Source organism: Scophthalmus maximus, chromosome 2 (assembly GCF_022379125.1).
Source record: "Scophthalmus maximus strain ysfricsl-2021 chromosome 2, ASM2237912v1, whole genome shotgun sequence".
Classification (NCBI taxonomy): Eukaryota; Metazoa; Chordata; class Actinopteri; order Pleuronectiformes; family Scophthalmidae; genus Scophthalmus; species Scophthalmus maximus.
This window is the reverse complement of record NC_061516.1, coordinates 8,519,898-8,540,728: the sequence shown is the minus strand read 5'-3', so window position 1 is coordinate 8,540,728 and position 20,831 is coordinate 8,519,898. Positions and strand designations below refer to the sequence as shown.

Below are 20,831 nucleotides of genomic sequence, written 5' to 3'. Positions count from 1 at the left end.
CAAACAATTCCCACCATTATGTTTTCTTAATCAAACAAGAGAAGAAGAATTGCCACAAGCTGTGGAGACAAGGAAAAGACAGCAGGACTAGAAACTTAGCAGCTAACTTCCACAAAAGCCGCGTTTCCACCGCAGGAACTATACCCAGGAACTAGGAAGTAAAGGTGGATCTCCTTTCGACCGCAGGAACCAGGGTCTAAATTTAGTTCCTGGGTACTTCATTTACCCTGGAAAAAGACGCTGCTCTGGAATTTTTCGGATCAACAACAAAAAAAAAAGAGAGAAATGTAACGTTGCTTCCCTGGACTTCAGGCAGCAGTGGATCCTTTTAGTTCCTGGAAGAGTAGTTCCAGGAACTAATAGTAATAGTTGGTGGAAACGCCGCTAAAGACATCCCAGGCCAGACATATATTACTGATAAATGTTAAAGAATAAAGACAATGCATAATAAAAGCACAACTTTTTACATTTAAAGAATTGCAGAGAGAGTCACAGCGGTAGTGTAGGTGCCTTTTACGTGAACAGTAAAACTTGATATATAGTTGTATGTTAAGGGGTTTTAATGCATAGCAAGGCCTTCACATTCAGCTGCCATAATTCGACTGTAGCTAATATGTGCTTGTTCAAAAAACTGCTTTTTTTTTTCAGGCTACTTTTACTAAAAATCTAAAATTACACCATTGGTGCATTATCTAAGGTGTGACTCCCATTAACAACTCACATCAATTATAATCCATCTTAACATAAATATAATAATTTATGGAGATAAAAATAAGAACCTGTAATGGTAATTGATCAGTGAAATACAAAAAATATTTTAAACATCAGGTGTGTTAGTATGTACCAAGATTACTATATGCAGTAAACCAAGAGCAATGTAAAACCAAACATACTTGGCCAATAAAGCTGATTCTGATTCTATAGAAAAAGTAGTGGAATGTTAGTTGTAATGAAAGTTAATGTAGTATTTGTTTCGATATTTGCAGTGTGGGTGGTAACATGGTCATTTATGGTCATCGGATAGTGTGCATTATAGAGATGAGAGGGAAGAAGGATGGAGGGATGGTAGTGAAGGCTCCCATCCAAGGATGTTGTTATTACATGAATGGCATTTTTAACATCCATCCGGGGGGGGCCCTGGATCCTGCTGCTGCTTTGAGACTCTGAAGTTTAGATGGGATTTCTGCCTTAGACAGGAACATGAAAGATAGCAATAATGTAAATGAGATATAAAAAGTATGGAAAGTGCTGCCTTGCAAATGGAAATAAATCCTGAAAGTGCAGGAAACCTACTACGCAAAGATTCTTTCCACTATCGTTTTGCCATTGTATTTTCATGTCTTTGAGAATTTGGTCAGTAGAGAGATATACATTGTGGAAAGACAGATGGGAAATGACATGCTACAAGGTTCTCAGGCCAGACTTAAATCAGAGACATGGTGGTTTATGGTTGGTTGAATTCTTAAAATGAATTAAAGCAACAAGCCCCAATGATCGGGCCCTCGCACATACGTGTACGTCAGGTTGTCACCGATACACTTCCTGTGTCCACTATGCGGCGCTAGAGAACACCCACTAATACCACATCATGTTTCTGTACATCATGAGAAGAGTACACCATGTAAATTCTATCTGAATTGGTTGATGTTTGTCACATCACTCGGACTTCGGTAAGGAGGGGCTTTTGAAAATTTCTAGGGGGGCGCTACAGAGCCATTTTGTAATAGGCCCAAGACCCATATCAGATTAAACTACTCAATATTTGTAATGCGTGTGCCAAGATTTGTGTGCGTTTTCAAGTATCCCTTACTCCTTAAAAAACAACTGTTTCATGGCGAAGGATGTGTCGCCACAGCCACGCCTTTCGACTTACACTAAAACCTTGAGTATAGTTTTAACGTTAAAATTGCAAACCGTGACAAAGAAAAAGAATAATAATAATCCTTACGGAAACAATATGGCCTTGCACCTCCAGTGCAGGCGCCCTTCGGTGGACACCGGGGACACTGCACCTCCAGTGCTCAGGCCCTGATAAAAGGTAGGCTGTGGGTCACAAACAGCTTTTCTTACATCTGGATAAAAAGTGATTCCCAGCTAAGAGAAAGTTAGAATGTACTCTATATTTTAATGTAAACACGCATCACTACTTTGTAAATTCACAGAGCCTTCAACATTTGGATTGTTTCTCATTTCTAGCTCTTGACCTGAGGAACATTTGCCTGATTTGTGTGAAGAAAAGCTGAAAATCAGGCCACTTCCTTGTTTGTTTGGATACTTGGCGAGTTACTTGTATCTCCTAGTTACCAGTGTTTTACTCTAGTGGAAAAGCTGTCAGTGTTGCGGCCTCTGTGCTGGCCTGTTGTGGGTCTGTTATATGACACCAATGTCTCCTCACTGGTCTGCTGACCTGTCTAATTGACTCAGTGTGCATGTGTTGTCTGTATTATTCAACAAATACACTACAATGTACAAATACACCTTTTTATCACACACTCATCCACACACTGTGGACTTGAGCCAGACCGATATATCCGTTGGCTGATAAAAACCTATCACAGCCATATCAGTATTGGTCATTGTTCTCAAAAATAATAACTTTTCTATAACAGAATAAAGAAAATATGTGCATTTATGTTTATTTTCTCAATTCAAGTTTTATATTTGGTTGTTGTTATTTGTATTTTCTTTTATTTGTAGTTATTTATGATAGAGTTTATGGTTAAACTGTAGCCTCAATTGCATTTATTTGTCATAAGGGTTTGATAATCATATCTTAGGAATCCTTGTCAATTTTTTAAATATACAGTATATATCATTGTGGGGAATGTGTTACTCCCTTATACCTCATATCGGTCAGGCTCTAATGTGCTCACTTTGGCCCTTAGTCTTAACAAGACACGAATGAGAGGCAGTGATGTACAGGAAAGAAGTGGAATACATATCATAAGCATCTTAAAACACACAGAAGCATCTCACCATGAAAACTATGTACATATCACTTCAGCACAGTACCTCAGAAGTGTGTTGTGACTTTTGCATTCGTGTTGTGGTTTCTGCATTCTGTTGGCCACATGTTGGCCACCATACATCACAATCTTCTCACCAGCTATGAAACACAAGCAGACAGGTTGTAAACAAGCCAAGAGGTAATCTAAATCACTTTATTTGGAGGTGAAACAGAAAGTACAGTGAGGCAGTAAAATGCCTTATTACACAGGAGAGCAGGATATTCACTGGTGCATTCACCGCTGTTCTCTCTTCTAAATCAGTCTGACTGACCTGGAGAGTTATTTCTAAACCAAATTATTTTTTGGTTTAGAAATTCGACGTGATGTCACTAATGAAAAGACAGATAATCGACTCTGGGCCAATCAAGTGAATCAGCCATGCAGGATCAGACTTTTCAGTCAGTCCACAGTTGTGAGGACAGCTTAATATAGAACATGAGGCTGATGAAGGACAGTGTGGGTTTCCTGTTACTGTGGGTCTGTCTGGACTCTGTGCACTCCAGGAGCTGCTCTGTTTTTCTGCCAAAAATGTCAATGTGTCAGCGGCCAACACAGAGCAGGCTCACCTCTTTTCCTCACCCCGTACCTGGAGAAGGGTGCCATAGAGGCAGCCAGGAGTGTGGTGGGAGATCTGCCAGGTGCCAATGTCAAAACCCATATAATATATGATGAGAATAATTTTCAGATATAAGCTTTATATTAGGGATTCACAAATAAATTTGGCCACAAGTCAACTTTTTTTCTAAACCAGTTGCTGGCGGGCCAGAACATAATCAAAGGCTAATTCAAGAAATATATTTTAAAAATGCACCTAGAATTTGTGACAGACTGTCACAGAATGCTTGATGAACTGCCCCACATTTGTCGTTTGCACAGTATTAGGGAAAAGGCCAACAATAGTGGTGATGCATAATCTGGTTTCTATATTCACCCCTTTTTTTTATCACTGACCATCTTAACCCTTGCTGGACACAAGACGTCAATTCACATCATTTATAGAAACACTTGTGTTTGATTTTATAATTTCATTTGTATAGCGCCAAATCATAACACACATTATCTCAAGGCACTTTACATAGTGAGGTCAAACTTCACAATATTACAGAGAAACCCAACAGTTCCCACAATGAGCAAGCACTTGGCAACTGTGGAGGAGAAAAAACTCCCTTATCTTTAAGAAATCTCGAGCAGAACCGGACTCAGTTGTGTGCGGCCATCTGCTGCGACCGAAAGGAGAGAAATGGGGAAAAGAGGAGAGGTGGGCAGAAAAAGTGGGAATGAAGAGAGATAAGAGACAGAACAGTTGTATAACAGTTGCTTTAAGCTCTATCAGACTGATTCTTATGATTACAACAGTAATACTTATAGAATAATAACAATAATAGTAACGTATTTGGATCTTGCAGCCCTGGAATCAGAGATTCCAGCACTAGGGGAGAGAGAAAACACAGTTAGTGACATGTAATGTAAATACACAGGGGCAGAAGGGAAAGAGAGAGAGAGAGAGATGCTCATGATTGGAGTCCCCCAAGCAGTCTAAGCCTATAGCAGCATAAATAAGAGATGGTTCAGTAAACAACTCAGCAAGCTCTCACTTTAAGCGTTGTCAAAAAGGAATGTTTAAAGTCCAACCTTAAATGTAGAGAAGGTGTCGGCCTTCCTGACCAGGCTGAGAAGAGCCTGGTGGCTGAAGGCTATGCCTCCCATTCTACTCTCACAGACTCTGGGAACCACAAGTAGTCCTGCATTTACAGAGCGATGTGATATATTGGATATTATGTAACTATGAGCTTTGTAAGATAAGATGGAGCCTGATTATTAGGATTTGAATTCTATTCTGAATTTTATAGGCAGCGAATGTAGAGATGCTAACACTGGAGAAATATGATCTCTTCTTCACCTTCCTTTTAGAACTTATGCTGCAGAATTTTGGATTAACTGGAGACTTTTCACAGACTTGTTGGGGCGTCCTAACACTAATGAATTACAGTAGTCCAGTCTATAAGTAACAAATGCATGGACTAGTTTTTTAGCATCCTTTTGAGATATGTTTCTCAATGAGGATGTTTCTCATTTTCTTAATATTGTGCAGGTGAATACAGGCTGTCCTAGAGACTTGTGTGAGTCAAAGGACATATCCTGGTCAAAAATAACTCCAAGGTTCATCACAGTAGAGCTGGAGGCCGAAGGTATGCCATCCAAGGTAACTATATGCTCAGATAATGTTTCCCTGAGGTGTTAAGTACGATGACCTCAGTTTTGTCCGAAATTTAGAAGCAAATTGTAGGTAATCCAGGCCTTAATGTTCATGTTTAGACAATCCTGAAGTTTGACAACCTTATTAGTATCATCTGGATTTATAGATAAATACAGCTGGGTGTCATCTGCATATCAATGGACATTTTATGTGGTGCTTTTTGATAATTTCACCTAAGGGAAGCAGTGAAAAGTGAAAGTATCGGTCCAGCACAAAACCTTGTGGAACTCCATGACTAACTTTTGTATCAGTGGAAGAGTTGTTGTTAACATTAAAAAAATGAAATATATCTGATTAGTATGATTTAAACCATTTAAGTGCTGTTCCTTTAATCACAATAATGTTTTCTAGTCTCTGTAATATAATCTTGTGATCAATGGTGTTTAATGCAGCACTTAGATCTATTAGGATGAGAATAGATATCCACTGTCTGGGGCCATGAGGTAGTTGGTATCCTTCAGCAGTGCTGTTTCTGTGGTATAATGTTTTCTAAATCCTGACTGAAAGTCTTCAAGCAAACTCTTCCTGTGAACATAGTCACATAACTGGTTAGCAACAGAATGAATGCAGAAGTAATATGAATTTAAAAACACACATATATATATATAGATAATATTATTACACTGACAGATACCATTTTGCTTCACAATGAGAATTAAGGTAAGACTTATATATATAAATCCAACACAGGGGAAAGTCAAAGGCATCAAGGAAAGAAGGTAGTTAATAAATGAAAGCAAAATATATATGATAACAATAGAAAAGGGCTGTACAAAGACTGTAAAAATATATTATATACAAAGAGTGCAAGTAATTGATTTGTGAAATAGAGGCTAAAATGTGCAGTGGTTCGGATTGGATAAAAATATCACAAATAAATACAGTGTCGTATGGAGGTTCAGTAAAAAAATAAGTAACAAATAATGTCCATCCTTTATCTATACCGCTGTAAGTTGAGCCAATCACAATCAATTGTGATTTCAATTTGATGTAGATGGACGGAATTTGGTAGGCACTTGTATCATGTCAGGACCTACAAAAAAGCATCCGGCAGCCAGTACATAAGACCAACAGGAAGAAGACAATTTTGAATTTAGTGTGCAAATTTGGCATTTTTATGGCTAATTGAAGGGGTCATACTTTAATAAACTCTTCCTAGGTGTTAAATCAGATCCACCTCAAAATTGTGAAGCCTATAGAAAAGACCTTACCGATTAAGTGATACTCAGGTTAAGTCAAAAGGCGTGGTTGTGGTGACGCATGATTTGCCATGAAACAGGAGGTTGTTTTTTAAGGGGTTAGGGATGCTTGAAAACGCTAAAAACATGGCACAAGCATTACAAACGATGAATAGTTAAATGTGATATGGGTCTTGGGCTTGGGTATTGCAAAATAGCTCCATACCGCCCCTTGGAAATTTTCAGAAATTAAGCACCTCCTTACTGTTTCACTTACATATACGAAATGTGTGTGTGTGTGTGTGTGTGTGTGTGTGTGTGTGTGTGTGTGTGTGTGTGTGTGTGTGTGTGTGTGTGTGTGTGTGTGTGTGTGTGTGTGTGTGTGTGTGTGTGTGTGTGTGTGTGTGTGTGTGTGTGTGTGTAGCTGAAGAAGAAGCAGATTTATGTGGAGAAGGTGGAGAGGATGCAGCAGGCTCTGGCTCAGCTTCAGGCGGCCTGTGAGAAGAGAGAACAACTCGAGCATCGACTCCGTACAAGACTGGAAAGAGAGCTGGAGTCACTGCGCATGCAGCAGGTAAAATGACAGATCTGTGCAAACGGATCACTCATATTACTCAGATCAGTTATTGAAAAGACCATCAGCAAATGCTGATGCCACTGTCCATAAATATGATTGGAAATATTGATAGGTTGATTAGGTACATTACATTACATTCATTTAGCTGACGCTTTAGTCCAAAATGACTTACAATAAGTGCTTTCAACCATATTACCAATAAAGTGAGGGCTGACCTGTCAACATAAGAATATCCTGCAATATATTGATCACTTTTCTTTTTGATGTCCATCGTGAAAGTGCCAACTCCTGTTTCGTGTGTGTATCCCATATTTCCCCGTGTCACAACCCTTTACAACAGTTTAAGGACTTTAGGTAACAGTCTGTCTGTACATATTTAGTTGTGTTATTTTATTTATTCGATGGGCTTTATGTTAGTCCCATCACTCAACACACAAAATCATGTACTTTATATTAGTTATTTGTTCAAAAAGAGCAGTTCAGTGTTCAACAATGTTTAACTATGTGCTGTGTGTACAGTCCAGAAAACAAAACATTTGTCCATTCTCCTCCTCACCGCTTTGAGTCAGAAATGATAATAAAATGTCACACTTTTCTTGTAATATCGCAAAAGATAAGCTATTAGATCCCAAATCATCCTCATGAAAAAGCACCTTTATTCCTATTTACAGTCATTTACATAATGTGTTAAGAAATTACAAATTTATATGGGAACTGTCAAGAAAAAGTATAATAGGTGTATTATTGCGGTGCCAAAAGGCACAGTGAAAATTTTTGGGTGCACCTAAATGATGTGTTGGTGCAACCAAATGAAAAAGTTAGTCTGGAGCCCTGTTTAAAAAGTAACAGTGGCAGTAAATAAAAAATTCAAACATTTTACGCATTCTGGTAAAAAAAACAACTCATCAACTGCTTTCCCATACGTCGTCGGCCTGATTTGCATGAGCTTCCCAGGGCTTCAGGCTGCAGTAGGAACGCAGACAACAATGGGCCACAGGATTCCTTTTAGTTCCTGGAAGATAGCTTTTGGTGAAAACGCTGCTTTTTGCCTCCTTGGTGTTGGTATAAAATAGGTCTAGTATTTTATTGTCTCTTGTGAGGCAGGTGTTATCCTGACTGATTGTGGGCAGAGTGGAGAAAGGACATGTTCAGAGATAAGAAAGAGGATGTGGATGTTGAGTGGTGAAGTCTGCTCACAGCTCAGTGTAGGATATCACAGGCTTTGTCGCAATTAGCAGAGTGGGGAATATACCCTGCTATCACAATAACTATCTATCATTCACAAACACAGCCAGCCCTCCTTCTTTTCTCTTACTGCCGTCAATTGTCCTGTCAGCCAGAATCAGATTGATTTGGAAATACGGGGCATTGACAGCTGATCCCTGGTGTAAACAATAGGACGATGGCTGTGCACAGGATCTCCAGACAAGGACAGTGAAAAAAAAGAAAAGAAAGACCATAGCAAAAAGTGCGACTTTGGTCTCAGCAAACTAACACCATATTAAAAATAAGAGATATTAGATATTTATATGATAGTAAAAATAAATTAACAGAAACAATTTTAAAAAGTGAAGAAAAAAAAATCTCAACGGTGAGCAAGAGCTGCTGCAACTGCTGCCACTCAGGACAGAGCGATTATTGAAGAGGGATACATTATGGAAATTCTCAAACTGCGATGGTTTGTTTGTTTATGGGCATTACACCAGCAAAATATGTTGTTTTCCAACTGACTGGGATTCTCAAATGACAGATTCCTCTTTTTTGTTTCCCTCTTTCCGTCTCTACTCTTCATGTTTTCATCTGTCCAAGCGTCAGGGAAGCTCTCAAAGCACTGGTGGGGTTCCCTCTGAGTACAATGCCACTGTCCTGATGGAGCACCTGAGGGAGAAGGAGGAGCGAATCCTGGCTTTGGAAGCAGACATGACAAAGTGGGAGCAGAAGTACTTGGAGGAGAGCGTGATGAGACAGTTTGCCCTGGATGCTGCTGCCTCTGTCGCCACTCAGAGGTATACTTGCGAGAATTATAGCAAACTGTATGCATATGCATATTATGCTGTAAACTAAGGGGAGCAGAATTAAACTGTCAATTTTCTTGTTGATTTAATTATTGTTGTTTTTTCTTTTTAAACTCTACTTGTAAGGTGACCTTGAGTGTTCCCATAGGCGCCTATAAATAAAATGCGTTATTATTATTATTATTGTTAATAATAATAATAATTTAAAAAAACAAGCAGGAGTCTATTACTCAATTTAAAATCTTTTTTTTTACAATAAAAAAGAACAGTCTAGCTAAAAGAACATTGTAATTAATAAATAAAAATCATGAATTAATTAATTTAAACAAGAATAAAAAGAAAAAAAATAATTTCTAATTGCTATTAAGCAGTAAGGATAAAACTTCAAATCCAGCCCCAGCAGTTCCTCTCTTATGTGCTGAAGTCCCTCTCCACTCTGTGGTTAAGGGTGTTACTCTCCCAGTGTCACCACACGGGTCAATTTGTACGGGTAATTTTTAAGTCAGTTCTATGTTGCGGCCTTGGGTGTGTTTTGTGGTTTTTGTATCTATTATATGTTATACTGCCAGATTTCTGTTTGTTACAAGTTAGTCTTTATTTCCTTATGTTCCTGCAGGATAATTATTCACCTAGGTCAGGATTGAGTCCCATCACTTTTACTTCCTGGAACTGTAGAGGTCTTGGTAGGGCCAAGGCGAGTGAAAATATTATCGCACTGGAGGTCCCTGTCATTAGGGCTCCGAGCACTGGAGGGACCGGGGCCCCCGGTGTCCACCGGAGGGTGCCCTGCACTGGAGGTGCAAGGTCCTATTGTTTCTGTAAGGATTCATTTTGTTATCAAAGACAACTTTTCAAAGTCAAGGCCCCCAACTTTAAATTTGACGTAGATGAATGAAATTTGGTAGGCATGTGAAAGATGTCAGGACCTACAAAAAAAAGCCTCTGGAAGCCATTACCTCCGCTATTACAGGAAGTTGGCCATTTTTAATTCATACTGCAAATATGGCGCATTTTTGCTAGCGTCATACTTAAAAATGCGCCATATTTGCAGTATGGCAATTGTTTTTTTCCCCACCAGCATACAGCGAAGAAGAATACCATGGTCTGAGCCAAAGGGGCAGGCCTTTGTCTCTAATTGGCTCTGACGCTGGTATTCTTCTTTGCTGAATGTTGGTGTTAAAAAGAAATCATAGTTAGGATGGGCACAGAAACCTGGTATTAAACGGGCCCGGGGGCAAAATTATGAAAGACTGTAGGATTGATAAGCTCCGACGTTATCAGTGCTGATAATAGAATTGAAGAAATGAATGCATTCGTCTATGATGAATTTTCACTATCTCCAATCCTGAGGAGAGATCTGTGTGTCCGTGTCGCGTGAAGCAGACCTGCTCCGAGTGGCGATGGCTGAGAGTGAACAGTCGAAAATCTGGGTGTACTTCACCAAAATCGATGGAGACAACGCTCGTTGCCACAATGCCACAATGTTTTGCGAGTAAAGGCAGTAACATGTGGAAATCTGTCGGAACATTTGGTGAAAGTGAAAGTACACTTTACTTCTGCCGGTCCAAGTAAAAGACTAGCCCAAAGTCCCTTCACAGGTGCAGCTAGTGGGAGGATGACTGAGTAGAGGGTGAATGAGTGACACCTCGATGTGACCTGGTTCATAGTGAAAGGCCTGCAACCCTTTACAACTGTAGACTCCAAAGGCTTTTGGTTACAGTTTGTCTGTATATATTCAGTTTTGTTACTTTTTCCTCTGACGGGCTTTTGTTAGTCCCATCACTCAACACACAACATCATGTACTATATTAGTTATTTGTTAAAAATAGTGCCGTTCAGTGTTCAACAATGTACTGAGTACAGTATGAGAAACAAAATATTCGTCCATATTCTATTCTTCAGTGAGAAATGATAATAACATTTTGGGTGCACCTAAATTATGTGCTGGTGCACCTAAGGAAAAAGTTAGGTGCAACCAATGTAAACATACATCCGTAATTATGGTGTAATGATACTTGTACTTGCTGTACATGATCACACTATTCTTAAAGTTAAATATTTGTTCATCTGCTCAGTTATACTTGCATAACATTTAAAAAGAGCCACAACTTAACTGAGTCCAAGCCTCCCACAGCAAAAAGAATGTGCACACGTGTCCCAGGCCACCAAAAACTGTTTTAAAAATAATCTACAACTGGGCACTTGAAGCCGTTTTGCTTATTTTATACATTTTTATGTACTTGCACTTTTTAGGTAATATCTTCATGGTTGAATGCAGTTATTGTGAATCGTTTTGGACAAAAGCATCAGCTAAATTAATGTAATGTAATGCAATTTAATGGAGGCTCTGTCCTGTTTTGCAGGGATACATCTGCAACAGTGATAAGCCACTCTTCCAGCAGCAGCTACGACACATCAGTGGAGGCTCGGATCCAGAAGGAAGAAGAAGAGATTCTCATGGCCAATCGCCGCTGTCTGGACATGGAAAGCAGGTAAAACACTGCAGTGCAATGCAGCCTTCCTCAGATTTGCTCATGAGCCTAGTAAATATATCTATTAATTGGGAAGATGATCTGAGGATCTCATCCAGTGATTTGTATTTGTTTTCAGGTTGTGGCTTTAGGCTGTTTAATGTGTCTTGAGGGTATTCCCTGTATCTTAGCTATTTCCAGGGGCAAATCAAACAAACAGGACAAGGCTGACAACTGATGCAAAGGTAAATTCACCATTAGCACTTCAGAGGACATCTGATGGACAGTAAGAAACCTGCACTCTCTCAGATGAACTCTGGCATCTCTCACTGTTTAATTGGGTTTGTTTGAGCTTCAGTTAAGCTCTGAGGACCTTCTGCTGGACGGAGACGGTTATTCTGGCAGGAAAAAACTGCTAACCAGCAAGTGCACAGATTTTTCCTGATACGTTAAAAGTGAAAAGGAGTTAAAAGAAGTGTCATCTTTTTGCAGTTTTTCAGTAAAAAGTCAAACTTGGTGATCACACAGTAGTGTTACAGTACAAGCTCTGCTGTTGTTTTTGACTGATGAGGACCACATAATATTTTAGGTGTTCAATGTATCAGGAGATAACTAAAAATGTAATTTGCTGTAAAACCTGTAGTTAGTCTTTGGACTTTGATATCCCCACCTGAGTCCATGTAGCTATGGTAATGCAGGATGACATAACCAAACCTGTTCAGTGAATGCGTTCCTATTCATATAACTTCATGTTTATTTCTCAGTGTGAACAGAAGTTGACCAGAAGTAAAACACACAAATGTATGCTTTTTGTTAAAAGCATACATGTAGTTCACACTGTCCTGCAATAACGCTGACTGCTTAACCTCCTGGTTCCTCCTCTTGTTTAACATAATCCAGGATAAAGAATCTCCATGCCCAGATTATAGAGAAGGATGCCATGATTAAGGTGCTACACCACCGCTCGAGGAAGGAGCCCATCAAGTCAGACCTGCCATCTGCCATGAGGCCCTCCAAGTCCCTGATGTCCATTTCTAACACTGGCTCTAGTGGATCAGGACTGCTTTCTCACAGCTTGGGACTTAGTAGCTCGCCCATCACTGAAGAGCGCAAGGACAATAGCTGGAAAGGCAGTCTGGGTAAGAACCAGCAGGAGTTTTTATCATGTGTGACACGTGACAAAACAGCAGCTGTAATGGTGTACGAATAATGATGCTAAGACAGTCACTTGTAGCTGCTGTGCTACTGTCCGTATCTTGAGTAGTAATGATTGCTCTCTGCTCATGGTTCACCAGGGGTTCTGCTGGGTCCCGAGTTTCGTACAGATTCTCTCAGGACAGAGTCAATCTCGTCATCGCCCTCCCCGGTGCTTCCCTCCACCCCGATGACCACAGGCCACTCGAAGACGGGCAGCAGGGACAGCTGCACGCAGACGGACAAGGGCCAGAGTCAGGACATCAGCAAATCCAGCACTCCAGCTCTTCAGAGCATGACACTGCCTGCCCGCCTGTCCAGCCCTAGCCCTGTCTACATTCCTGACCGCATAGCAGGTCAGCTAGTACTGTCCGATCTCAGATATGTCTAAGGCTCTGATCACATGTGCAACATGCCTCTAGTTGGAGAGTGGTATCTCAACATACTTGAGCAATAATGATCTAGCTCACTGCTTCAAGTTTCAAATTCCAACAATGGTTTCAAGAGTGTATGACCAAACATAGGTTTAGCAGTTAATGTAAATGTAGTGTACTGTATAGAAATTCTTTCAGACACAGCCCATTGTTTCCAATAGTGACGAGTCAGTGCAGTCGGCAGTGAAAAATCATACTGAGCTCTGTCCTACTTTCTTTCACTTCAGCACCATTAGTTAGATGTTGTACCCACTGACCCAGGTGGTTGTTTTATGATAGCCAGAAATGCTGACTCCGCTGACTTTCTGATGTTCTTTGTAATTTTTATGTAGATGTGGCAGTGTTTCACAGCAGCACCCTGGAGCGGAGGCTCCCTGTCCAGTCTCACACACAACAGCCCCTCCCACCAACCCCATCCACCCAACAGGATGTGGACAACGACATGGTGGAGATCCTCATCTGACCCGATGACTTCTGGAAGAAAATTTCCAAACATAGGTTGCAGTTTCATCGGAACAGACAGGGACATGTAAATCATCCTGGCTCATTCCTCACACCTGAGATCCACACAAGACACATTTTCATTATGTTTACACATGCATTCATTAAAACACTTTTGCCACATTCCCCTCATTCCGTCACTGAATCAGTTTGTCATCGTCTTAAGAAAACACACTAATCAACAGCAAAAAGCAGAAGTATGACATAACTTATCTTTTCCTAAATGTGTGTGTTAACATGAAGTGGATGTTCTTTGATGCTCTCTCACAACCGTGATGGTGATGATTAACTTTGGTGGATAATGTTTGAAGTTGAATGAAAGTTAATAAGTGTTTTCAGTCATGCTGTATGTTTGAAAAAGTTAATGAGTCGGAAAATATAAAGAAAAGTAGACCAAGCTTAAAGCTTCAAATTTACCATAGAGAGCTTACAAACAAATCCATACCTACATGTGCAAATGTATAATAACTTTTACATAAAAGGTGAAGGGTTTCTCTTTCTGTCACTCTTGAGTATCAAATTAGTCACTATGGTTGGTGAAGAAGGTTTTGTTTAAATGCACTACTTTTTGACTAAGGGCGTTGAATGTCATTGTTATTATTTGTACAGGCCATATTACTAACTGACGCACCAGCAGCATTCAGCAGATTTGGGAACTTTTAGGAGATTTAGCATGTAACATTTTTCCTTCCCAGCATGCAGACAATTATTAGAAGTTGGCCTTAACAACCAGCTTTGTAAACACTCCTGTGAAGTGTTGCTGTAGGCTGGTTAGCTACATTGGACCAAATGTCATATCTTCTTGTTGCATTTAATTGCACTAATTATTTTTTAAGTGTTCATTTTTTGGCCATTTTACTTTAAGCTTCTGACATTAGATATTGTATTTATGTGTTATGATTTTTTACTTTAGTTAGACACAGCACTTGGGTAATCAGAAATGATGTCAAATATAAAGCATTATCAACTATGTATATGTATGTATTTACACAATGTATGTACTGTAAGGGTCTGTACAACTGTGTGCCATTGGGGGATCTGAGAACTAAACCTTCAGGTATATTTCATTTCAAGAGCTATTAGTGAGTTGTGGTGCCTGCTTATCTGATTGCTGTTTTTGGTGCATAATAACCTGAAGACAGAGACAGACAGACAGACACTCACACAAACACACACACACTCACACAGTTCTTTATGAAACAGACCCATACTGGTACACACAGTTGGTTGGTAACAGGCTATCTAGATTCGAACAGGCCCTTAGCAACATGATGGCTGCCTGCTTGACCCCACTGGTTGGGTTCACTGTCAGGTAGCAGAGGCTCTAAGTAATTCATTCAGTATTTCACCTGCCATGGTTGAGGAACAGTATGGAGGGGATTTATATTTTATTACTATGCACATGTCACAAAATTGACAAATGTACACATTTTTGTTAATATTTACATTTTTAGTCACTTGTATAACCGTACCTGCTACCCACCTGACTTGTTCGTATATCGAAAGAAACCATGAAGTATGATTTGAATTAATACCAGCCTATTCGGCTGGTGGTTATGCAGTATTGGAATAGGGCTGCTCCTCCATCAGCACATTAGATTTGATTTTTGTTGAGTAATCAGGCGAAGACAATTTTCCATTACTTTACTCTAAACATATTGGAGTGTTTGGGTATTTTCCAAAGGTCAGGACTGTTATCACTCCATATATAAAATCACTGTGTAAACTCAAGAAGTCATCTGTCACATTTTCAGGGTTCCATCAGATGAAATATTGTTGGCGTCTTTCCAATCATTTCAAGACATTAGCATGAAATGAAACCTACGGTTTAATGGACTGTACATATGAGTGGTTTTACGGTTGTATTAGTTGTGTTAACCTGTTCCAGGCTGTAGCAGCAATGTATTTTTAATGTATGTGGTTAAATCTTTCCAATGTGGTTAATATTATACACCCAAAACCAAAGAAGCTTAGAATGGTCGGCCAACTAATAGTGCTATTTCAGATGGTCAGTAGGATTATTTCACGGAAGACTATGTCATCGTAAGAAGTTGATGAGGAGTACACTGATATGTTGTGATGTACCTAGTGTGTGAGCGAGGAATAAAGACTTTAGACCACTAAATCCGCCACTACTGTACAGACATCGACAGTCCTCGTGTGAAATAATTTAAAACCAGTCGCTTTGCTTTCTGGCACAACATGCAGCTCTATTTTGACTGAAATAATTTCTCAGCTGCCAACAAACTCTAGTTCACTGTTGTTCTGGTATCCATTGCCATATCAGTATTGGTTAATAAATATGTTGACAAGTCTTTGTAGACACTGCTGCTACATGTTGTATTGTCTATCTGAGCTTTGTCACATGTTGGGCGCACCTTAAATCTTAGACAGGGCCACGGGTGGGATTAGTGCAGGTTTCTCATGTTAGAGTGCAACCTTCAAAGTCATTCTTTAAAAAAACAAACAGCTAAATCTACACAGTGACCATAGTGAGGTTGGGTTTGGTGTTAAATGGGTGTCATGAGTCAAGAACCACACGAACCAGACCCTTCCACTAAAACAAGCACTAAAATTTTGCTCAGTATTAGTGTAAAAACAGCAAAACTGAGTTGGCCCTCTGGTTGCTGGCCTTCTTATCCTTGGACCAAACACTTTTCACTGCATGTTCTTATATGACTGATATTTTGAGTGGCAGCCTTTATTAAACAGAGCAGAACATTTCCAAACACTAATATCTTTTCTTGAGTGGTTGCGGAAAATGAAATGCCAAATGTACTGTTGGGATCAGTTGAATTCTGTGTCCTTTTATCAAAATATGGCTTTGTGTATAATGCTTGGACTCTTCTATCTGGTATTATGACTACAGTGCAGGGTTCCAAGAAATATACCCGAGAACGAGCTGAAATTCAGAAAATCAGCAGGTTTGAGACATTGGAACTAGTCGACATTTGTTTGTGACAAATCACTAACTACAACAACATAAATAGTTGAAATTTTCTGTCAATCAATGAATAGCTTTGGCTCCTCACAAGGTACTTACAAAATCTTCTAAGAAATGTTTTTTGTACCAGCACTTACATGAACTGCTTTAGTGTTAATGAGAAAACACCCCCCATGCTGCTTTCACCACCGGATCTGTATTGTAACTTCCTGAACATTTCAGATTGAAACTTGGATATTTGACTTATTTATTTCACCAGAGCGCTCACCACAGGCCTCCAACCTGCACCAAAGCATTCCACTGCATTCAGAGTACGGAAATAAAACTTTGGAGCCTTTTTCTTCTCTCCTACAACTTATGCAGTTACTGCTTTAAAAACTCTTATCATGTTACAAGTGTCTCTACACCTGACACAATGACATTTATTTTTGTGGAAATCTGTGGAGCTGTTTGTCTTTTCCAGGCACTTGATGTTAACATGTCTTACGGGCTCTTCAGTCATTAAAACCTTCTCCTCCTTCGCACTTTCTGAAAGTATGAGCAGTTTTTCAATAATGTGGCAAATGCCTGGAAAAGTAAAGCGTAGTTCAAATAGTTGTGAAGTCAGAGTGGACTGATGCTGAAAATCTAAATGCAAACAAATAGTAAAAATGACATTGTTTGTACTTTAGTGTTTCTTGTTCAAGCCAATGTGTTTCCAGTCTGTTTATATACATGCTGCTGCATTTTGTCATTGTTGTACAATCATAGTTCACAGAAAAGCAGCTTTTCTTCGTTTTCTTCATTCATCTCATAATTTCTTGTTTTATGAAGTCATAGTTTTCTTTCTGTAAACTTTCCTGACAAACTCAAAAATAACCAAATGTTTGTTATATAGATAAGTTCAGTTAGTATGAACTTATTCTTTTTAATAAATGAATGCAGAGACTGGTTGTTTCTTGTTGTTTATGTGGTTTTATGTTTACATACAAAATTAAATTAACTTAAAGTAATAATTGAATAACTTTGCAAATTGAAAAAAATATATATTCTCAAACAATCTAACATGCACTGCAGACAGAAAAACACAAACAGGTTCTCAGGTATTCACTGGTATTCTTTTTTTTTTTTTAATCAACAGTACATTGAAATGAATTCTTCAGTATCATCGGTAAACAATATGACCAGTGTGTTATAACTGTTTAAACAGAATGAAAATAGTAGTTGTTTTTAACATATAACGAAATATGCAATACGCTGGGTCAAGCCAAGCTCAACACGCTCCCCGCTCTCTCACTCTCTCTCTCTCTCTCTCTCACTCTCTCTCTCTCTCTCTCTCTCTCTCACTCTCTCTCTCTCTCTCTCTCACTCTCTCTCTCTCTCTCTCTCACTCTCTCTCTCTCTCTCACTCTCTCTCTCTCTCTCTCACTCTCTCACTCTCTCTCTCTCTCTCTCTCTCTCACTCTCTCTCTCTCTCTCTCTCTCTCTCTCTCTCTCTCTCTCTCTCTCACTCTCACTCTCTCTCTCTCTCTCACTCTCTCTCTCTCTCTCTCACTCTCTCACTCTCTCACTCTCTCTCTCTCTCTCACTCTCTCTCTCTCTCTCTCTCTCTCTCACTCTCTCTCTCTCTCTCTCTCACTCTCTCTCTCTCTCTCTCTCACACCGCTCCATTCCCGACAGAAGAACCCACAATGCTAACGGGTGGCTTCTCCCGTTCTGTTGCTCCTCCAGTAGTCACGTCTACAATCCACAGATCCCACGCGTGATCTTTTTAAATTCAGTTTACTTCCGCTCACGCAGAGGGCGTCAGTTGAGTAGGCGGCCCCTAATGAGGCCAAAGGTCACATATCCGTCTTCACTGCCACTTCAATGTGGACACATGCGACTTAAACCACCACTGGATATGGTTTTTGAGATCAGATCTCAATGCGTCTTGAGAGTCCTTCCACGAGCTTGGAGCTGTCCACTTGTGATGGGCTCACTCAGGACGGATGTTACTGCCAGGTGAGAACGGGATTGTTTGACTGGATCGGTCACCAGCGCTAATGATCAACGCTGAACACTCAACATTGGCTACAATCTCAGCTGAGCTCACAGAACACAGAGCTACACAACTCAAATGTGTTATTAGCTCTGATAGTCATCGCGGTGTCATGATTCTGCCCCCTTGAACTTTGTCCACTCTTGAGAAGTCATTTTCTTTATGGTCTGTTATTCATCTTTTAATCACTTATTGTGAACTATGATTTACTCATTAAAGATTCCTTGTGTACATCTGTTACGTTACTTGTTGTGTTTCTTGTATTCATTTTTCCATTTCCTGTTTTACTCTGTGGTTTCCTCCCTCGTGTGTTGTCACTTCCTGTTCTCTAGTGTGTTTGGTGTTTTGACTTGCCCCAGTGATGGTCCACACATGACCTGTGTGTCACCTGTTTCCCATCACCTGTGCCTCCTTGTGTCTATTTAGTCTCTGTGCTTCCCTTTGTGTTTGTCAGTTCTTCTGTTGATTTCCCCCCCAGAACCTGTTTACGGCTCCTGTGTTTGCTACCGGTTCTTGTGCCTGAGATAACCTGTGTCCGTCTCCACGCCCGTGGACACCCTTTGGTGGATTTTGGTTTTGTTTTACTATGATTATTATTTATTTATTTTGGCCTTAAGGGACAAACACATACACCAAACAAGGAAATAGAAAATCTATAATTCCCCACACCGCTGTCGTAAACAGTGAACAGATCAAGTTTTCACACTGACCGAAGTCCTAGGTAGTCTTCCTTAGCTGTACTGCTATAGACATTACTGTACGAGATTATCGCTTTGAATATGACTGTAAGAAAGGCAATTTTATATTTGTTACAAGATGTTTATTACTTCCAGCACATTGGTTGTTGTTGAATTCACCTGTGATGTTTCCACTAGCTGCACAAAACAAACCAGTACCAGTCGTGGCTGCTTGACTTCCCAGTTACATAGTCTGTCTAAAAATAAAGTATTAGAGACTGTCGTCTATATTCTGAGATGTAGCTCTTTAGTTCCATTTTATCTTACAGATGTGACATAACAGTGTTGTCAACATAAAAATGTGAGCGACACTCTATGGTGGACTTCACATTTTTCATTATCTGAAGCATATAATACCTGGATCCACTTTATAAAGATCCCACTAAAACCATACTCCTCTAAAATTTTAACTAAATAGCCCCATTCAGCCGGGTCGAACCCCTGCCTTATCTCCTGACTCGAAATACGATTGACTAGCCCTAAATAAATTGAATTCAACCTTCTGGGATTACATATTCTTATACTGTTATTTTAAATGAGTCAGGTTTCTCAAGCCATTTGGTGTCATTCGTCGCTTAAGCTCTGTTTCAGAATATTTTATTTTATAAGCAGCTCTTGTGTATTAACCTTTTTAAGAAATGAAGTGTGTTAAATAATGCATCCCCTAATCACAGCTTTTCAATCCTACCCATTCCCTGCCCGGGGATAAAACAGATAGCCAATTGATCACTGGATAGTTCTTTATATCCATCCTCAGCAACCCTATGTTTACTGAATCCTGTAGAACGGACGCGTTAAGGCGCCACCTAAAAGAGTGTCTCCATTCACTTTGATGCAACAGGTCCAAGCATTCCCAAGCATGGGCCGATATTACAATATTCACCTGTTTCACAACCCACAGCAGAAGAAGTGCTTAGGATATTAAAAAGAAATCCTACTGTAAATTTTGTGTACTGATGAAAAAAAATGGGTAATCCCTGCCAGAGGGGTTCATGATCCTCCAAATGTCTACTAATCCCAAACTCTTACAAACCCCTTTGCAGTATTAGAGAGGCCCTTGGCACTTTACGCAATGCTGCCCCACTGTGGTCAAGCACTGGGTCCATCAACAGGTTAAAATCCCCACCCAGAACAGAAGCATGGTTCCCAGAAACATGTGTTTTATTTGTGTTGCTTGAGTATTAATTTGAATGTGCGACATGAATAATCTCATTCATTGAAGGTGGAGGCAAAGAGGAGCTTGTCCGCAACCCCCTCTCCCCCTCTTTCTTGCGTGTTATGTTGCCTCTTTTGAAGAAGTAAAATGAGGTGGTCACCGGAGCGAGAGAAATAAATTGCGAGCACTGTGTGTGAGGCATCCATACTTATAATCGTTGTTCTCACGTTTAATTTCTAAGAACTGACTTCAGTTCACTACCTCTCCATCTATGTCGCCTATTCCCCTGGTCTCCAGAATGTGCGTACGCCGTACGCGTGGGTCAGAGTTTGCTTACAG

At 39.9% G+C, this 20,831-nt stretch overlaps 1 protein-coding gene across 10 annotated transcripts in view; it reads left to right on the top strand.

The window, feature by feature from the left end:
- amot (angiomotin) overlaps positions 1 to 17,506 on the top strand; it is a 57,632-nt gene extending 40,126 nt beyond the window's left edge. For 9 of the 10 annotated variants that reach the window (XM_035625209.2, XM_035625205.2, XM_035625208.2 and 6 more), the window contains 6 exons: positions 6,868 to 7,017; positions 8,830 to 9,026; positions 11,399 to 11,527; positions 12,407 to 12,645; positions 12,802 to 13,056; positions 13,467 to 17,506. In XM_035625209.2, the coding sequence (XP_035481102.2) occupies positions 6,868 to 7,017; positions 8,830 to 9,026; positions 11,399 to 11,527; positions 12,407 to 12,645; positions 12,802 to 13,056; positions 13,467 to 13,597 (1,101 nt within the window). In that variant the 3' untranslated portion in view covers positions 13,598 to 17,506. Of the gene's footprint in view, positions 1 to 6,867; positions 7,018 to 8,829; positions 9,027 to 11,398; positions 11,528 to 11,645; positions 11,752 to 12,406; positions 12,646 to 12,801; positions 13,057 to 13,466 lie in introns of those variants that run through there. The other variant, XM_035625210.2, reaches the window with a different exon arrangement.
- The last annotated feature ends 3,325 nt before the right edge of the window (positions 17,507 to 20,831 follow it).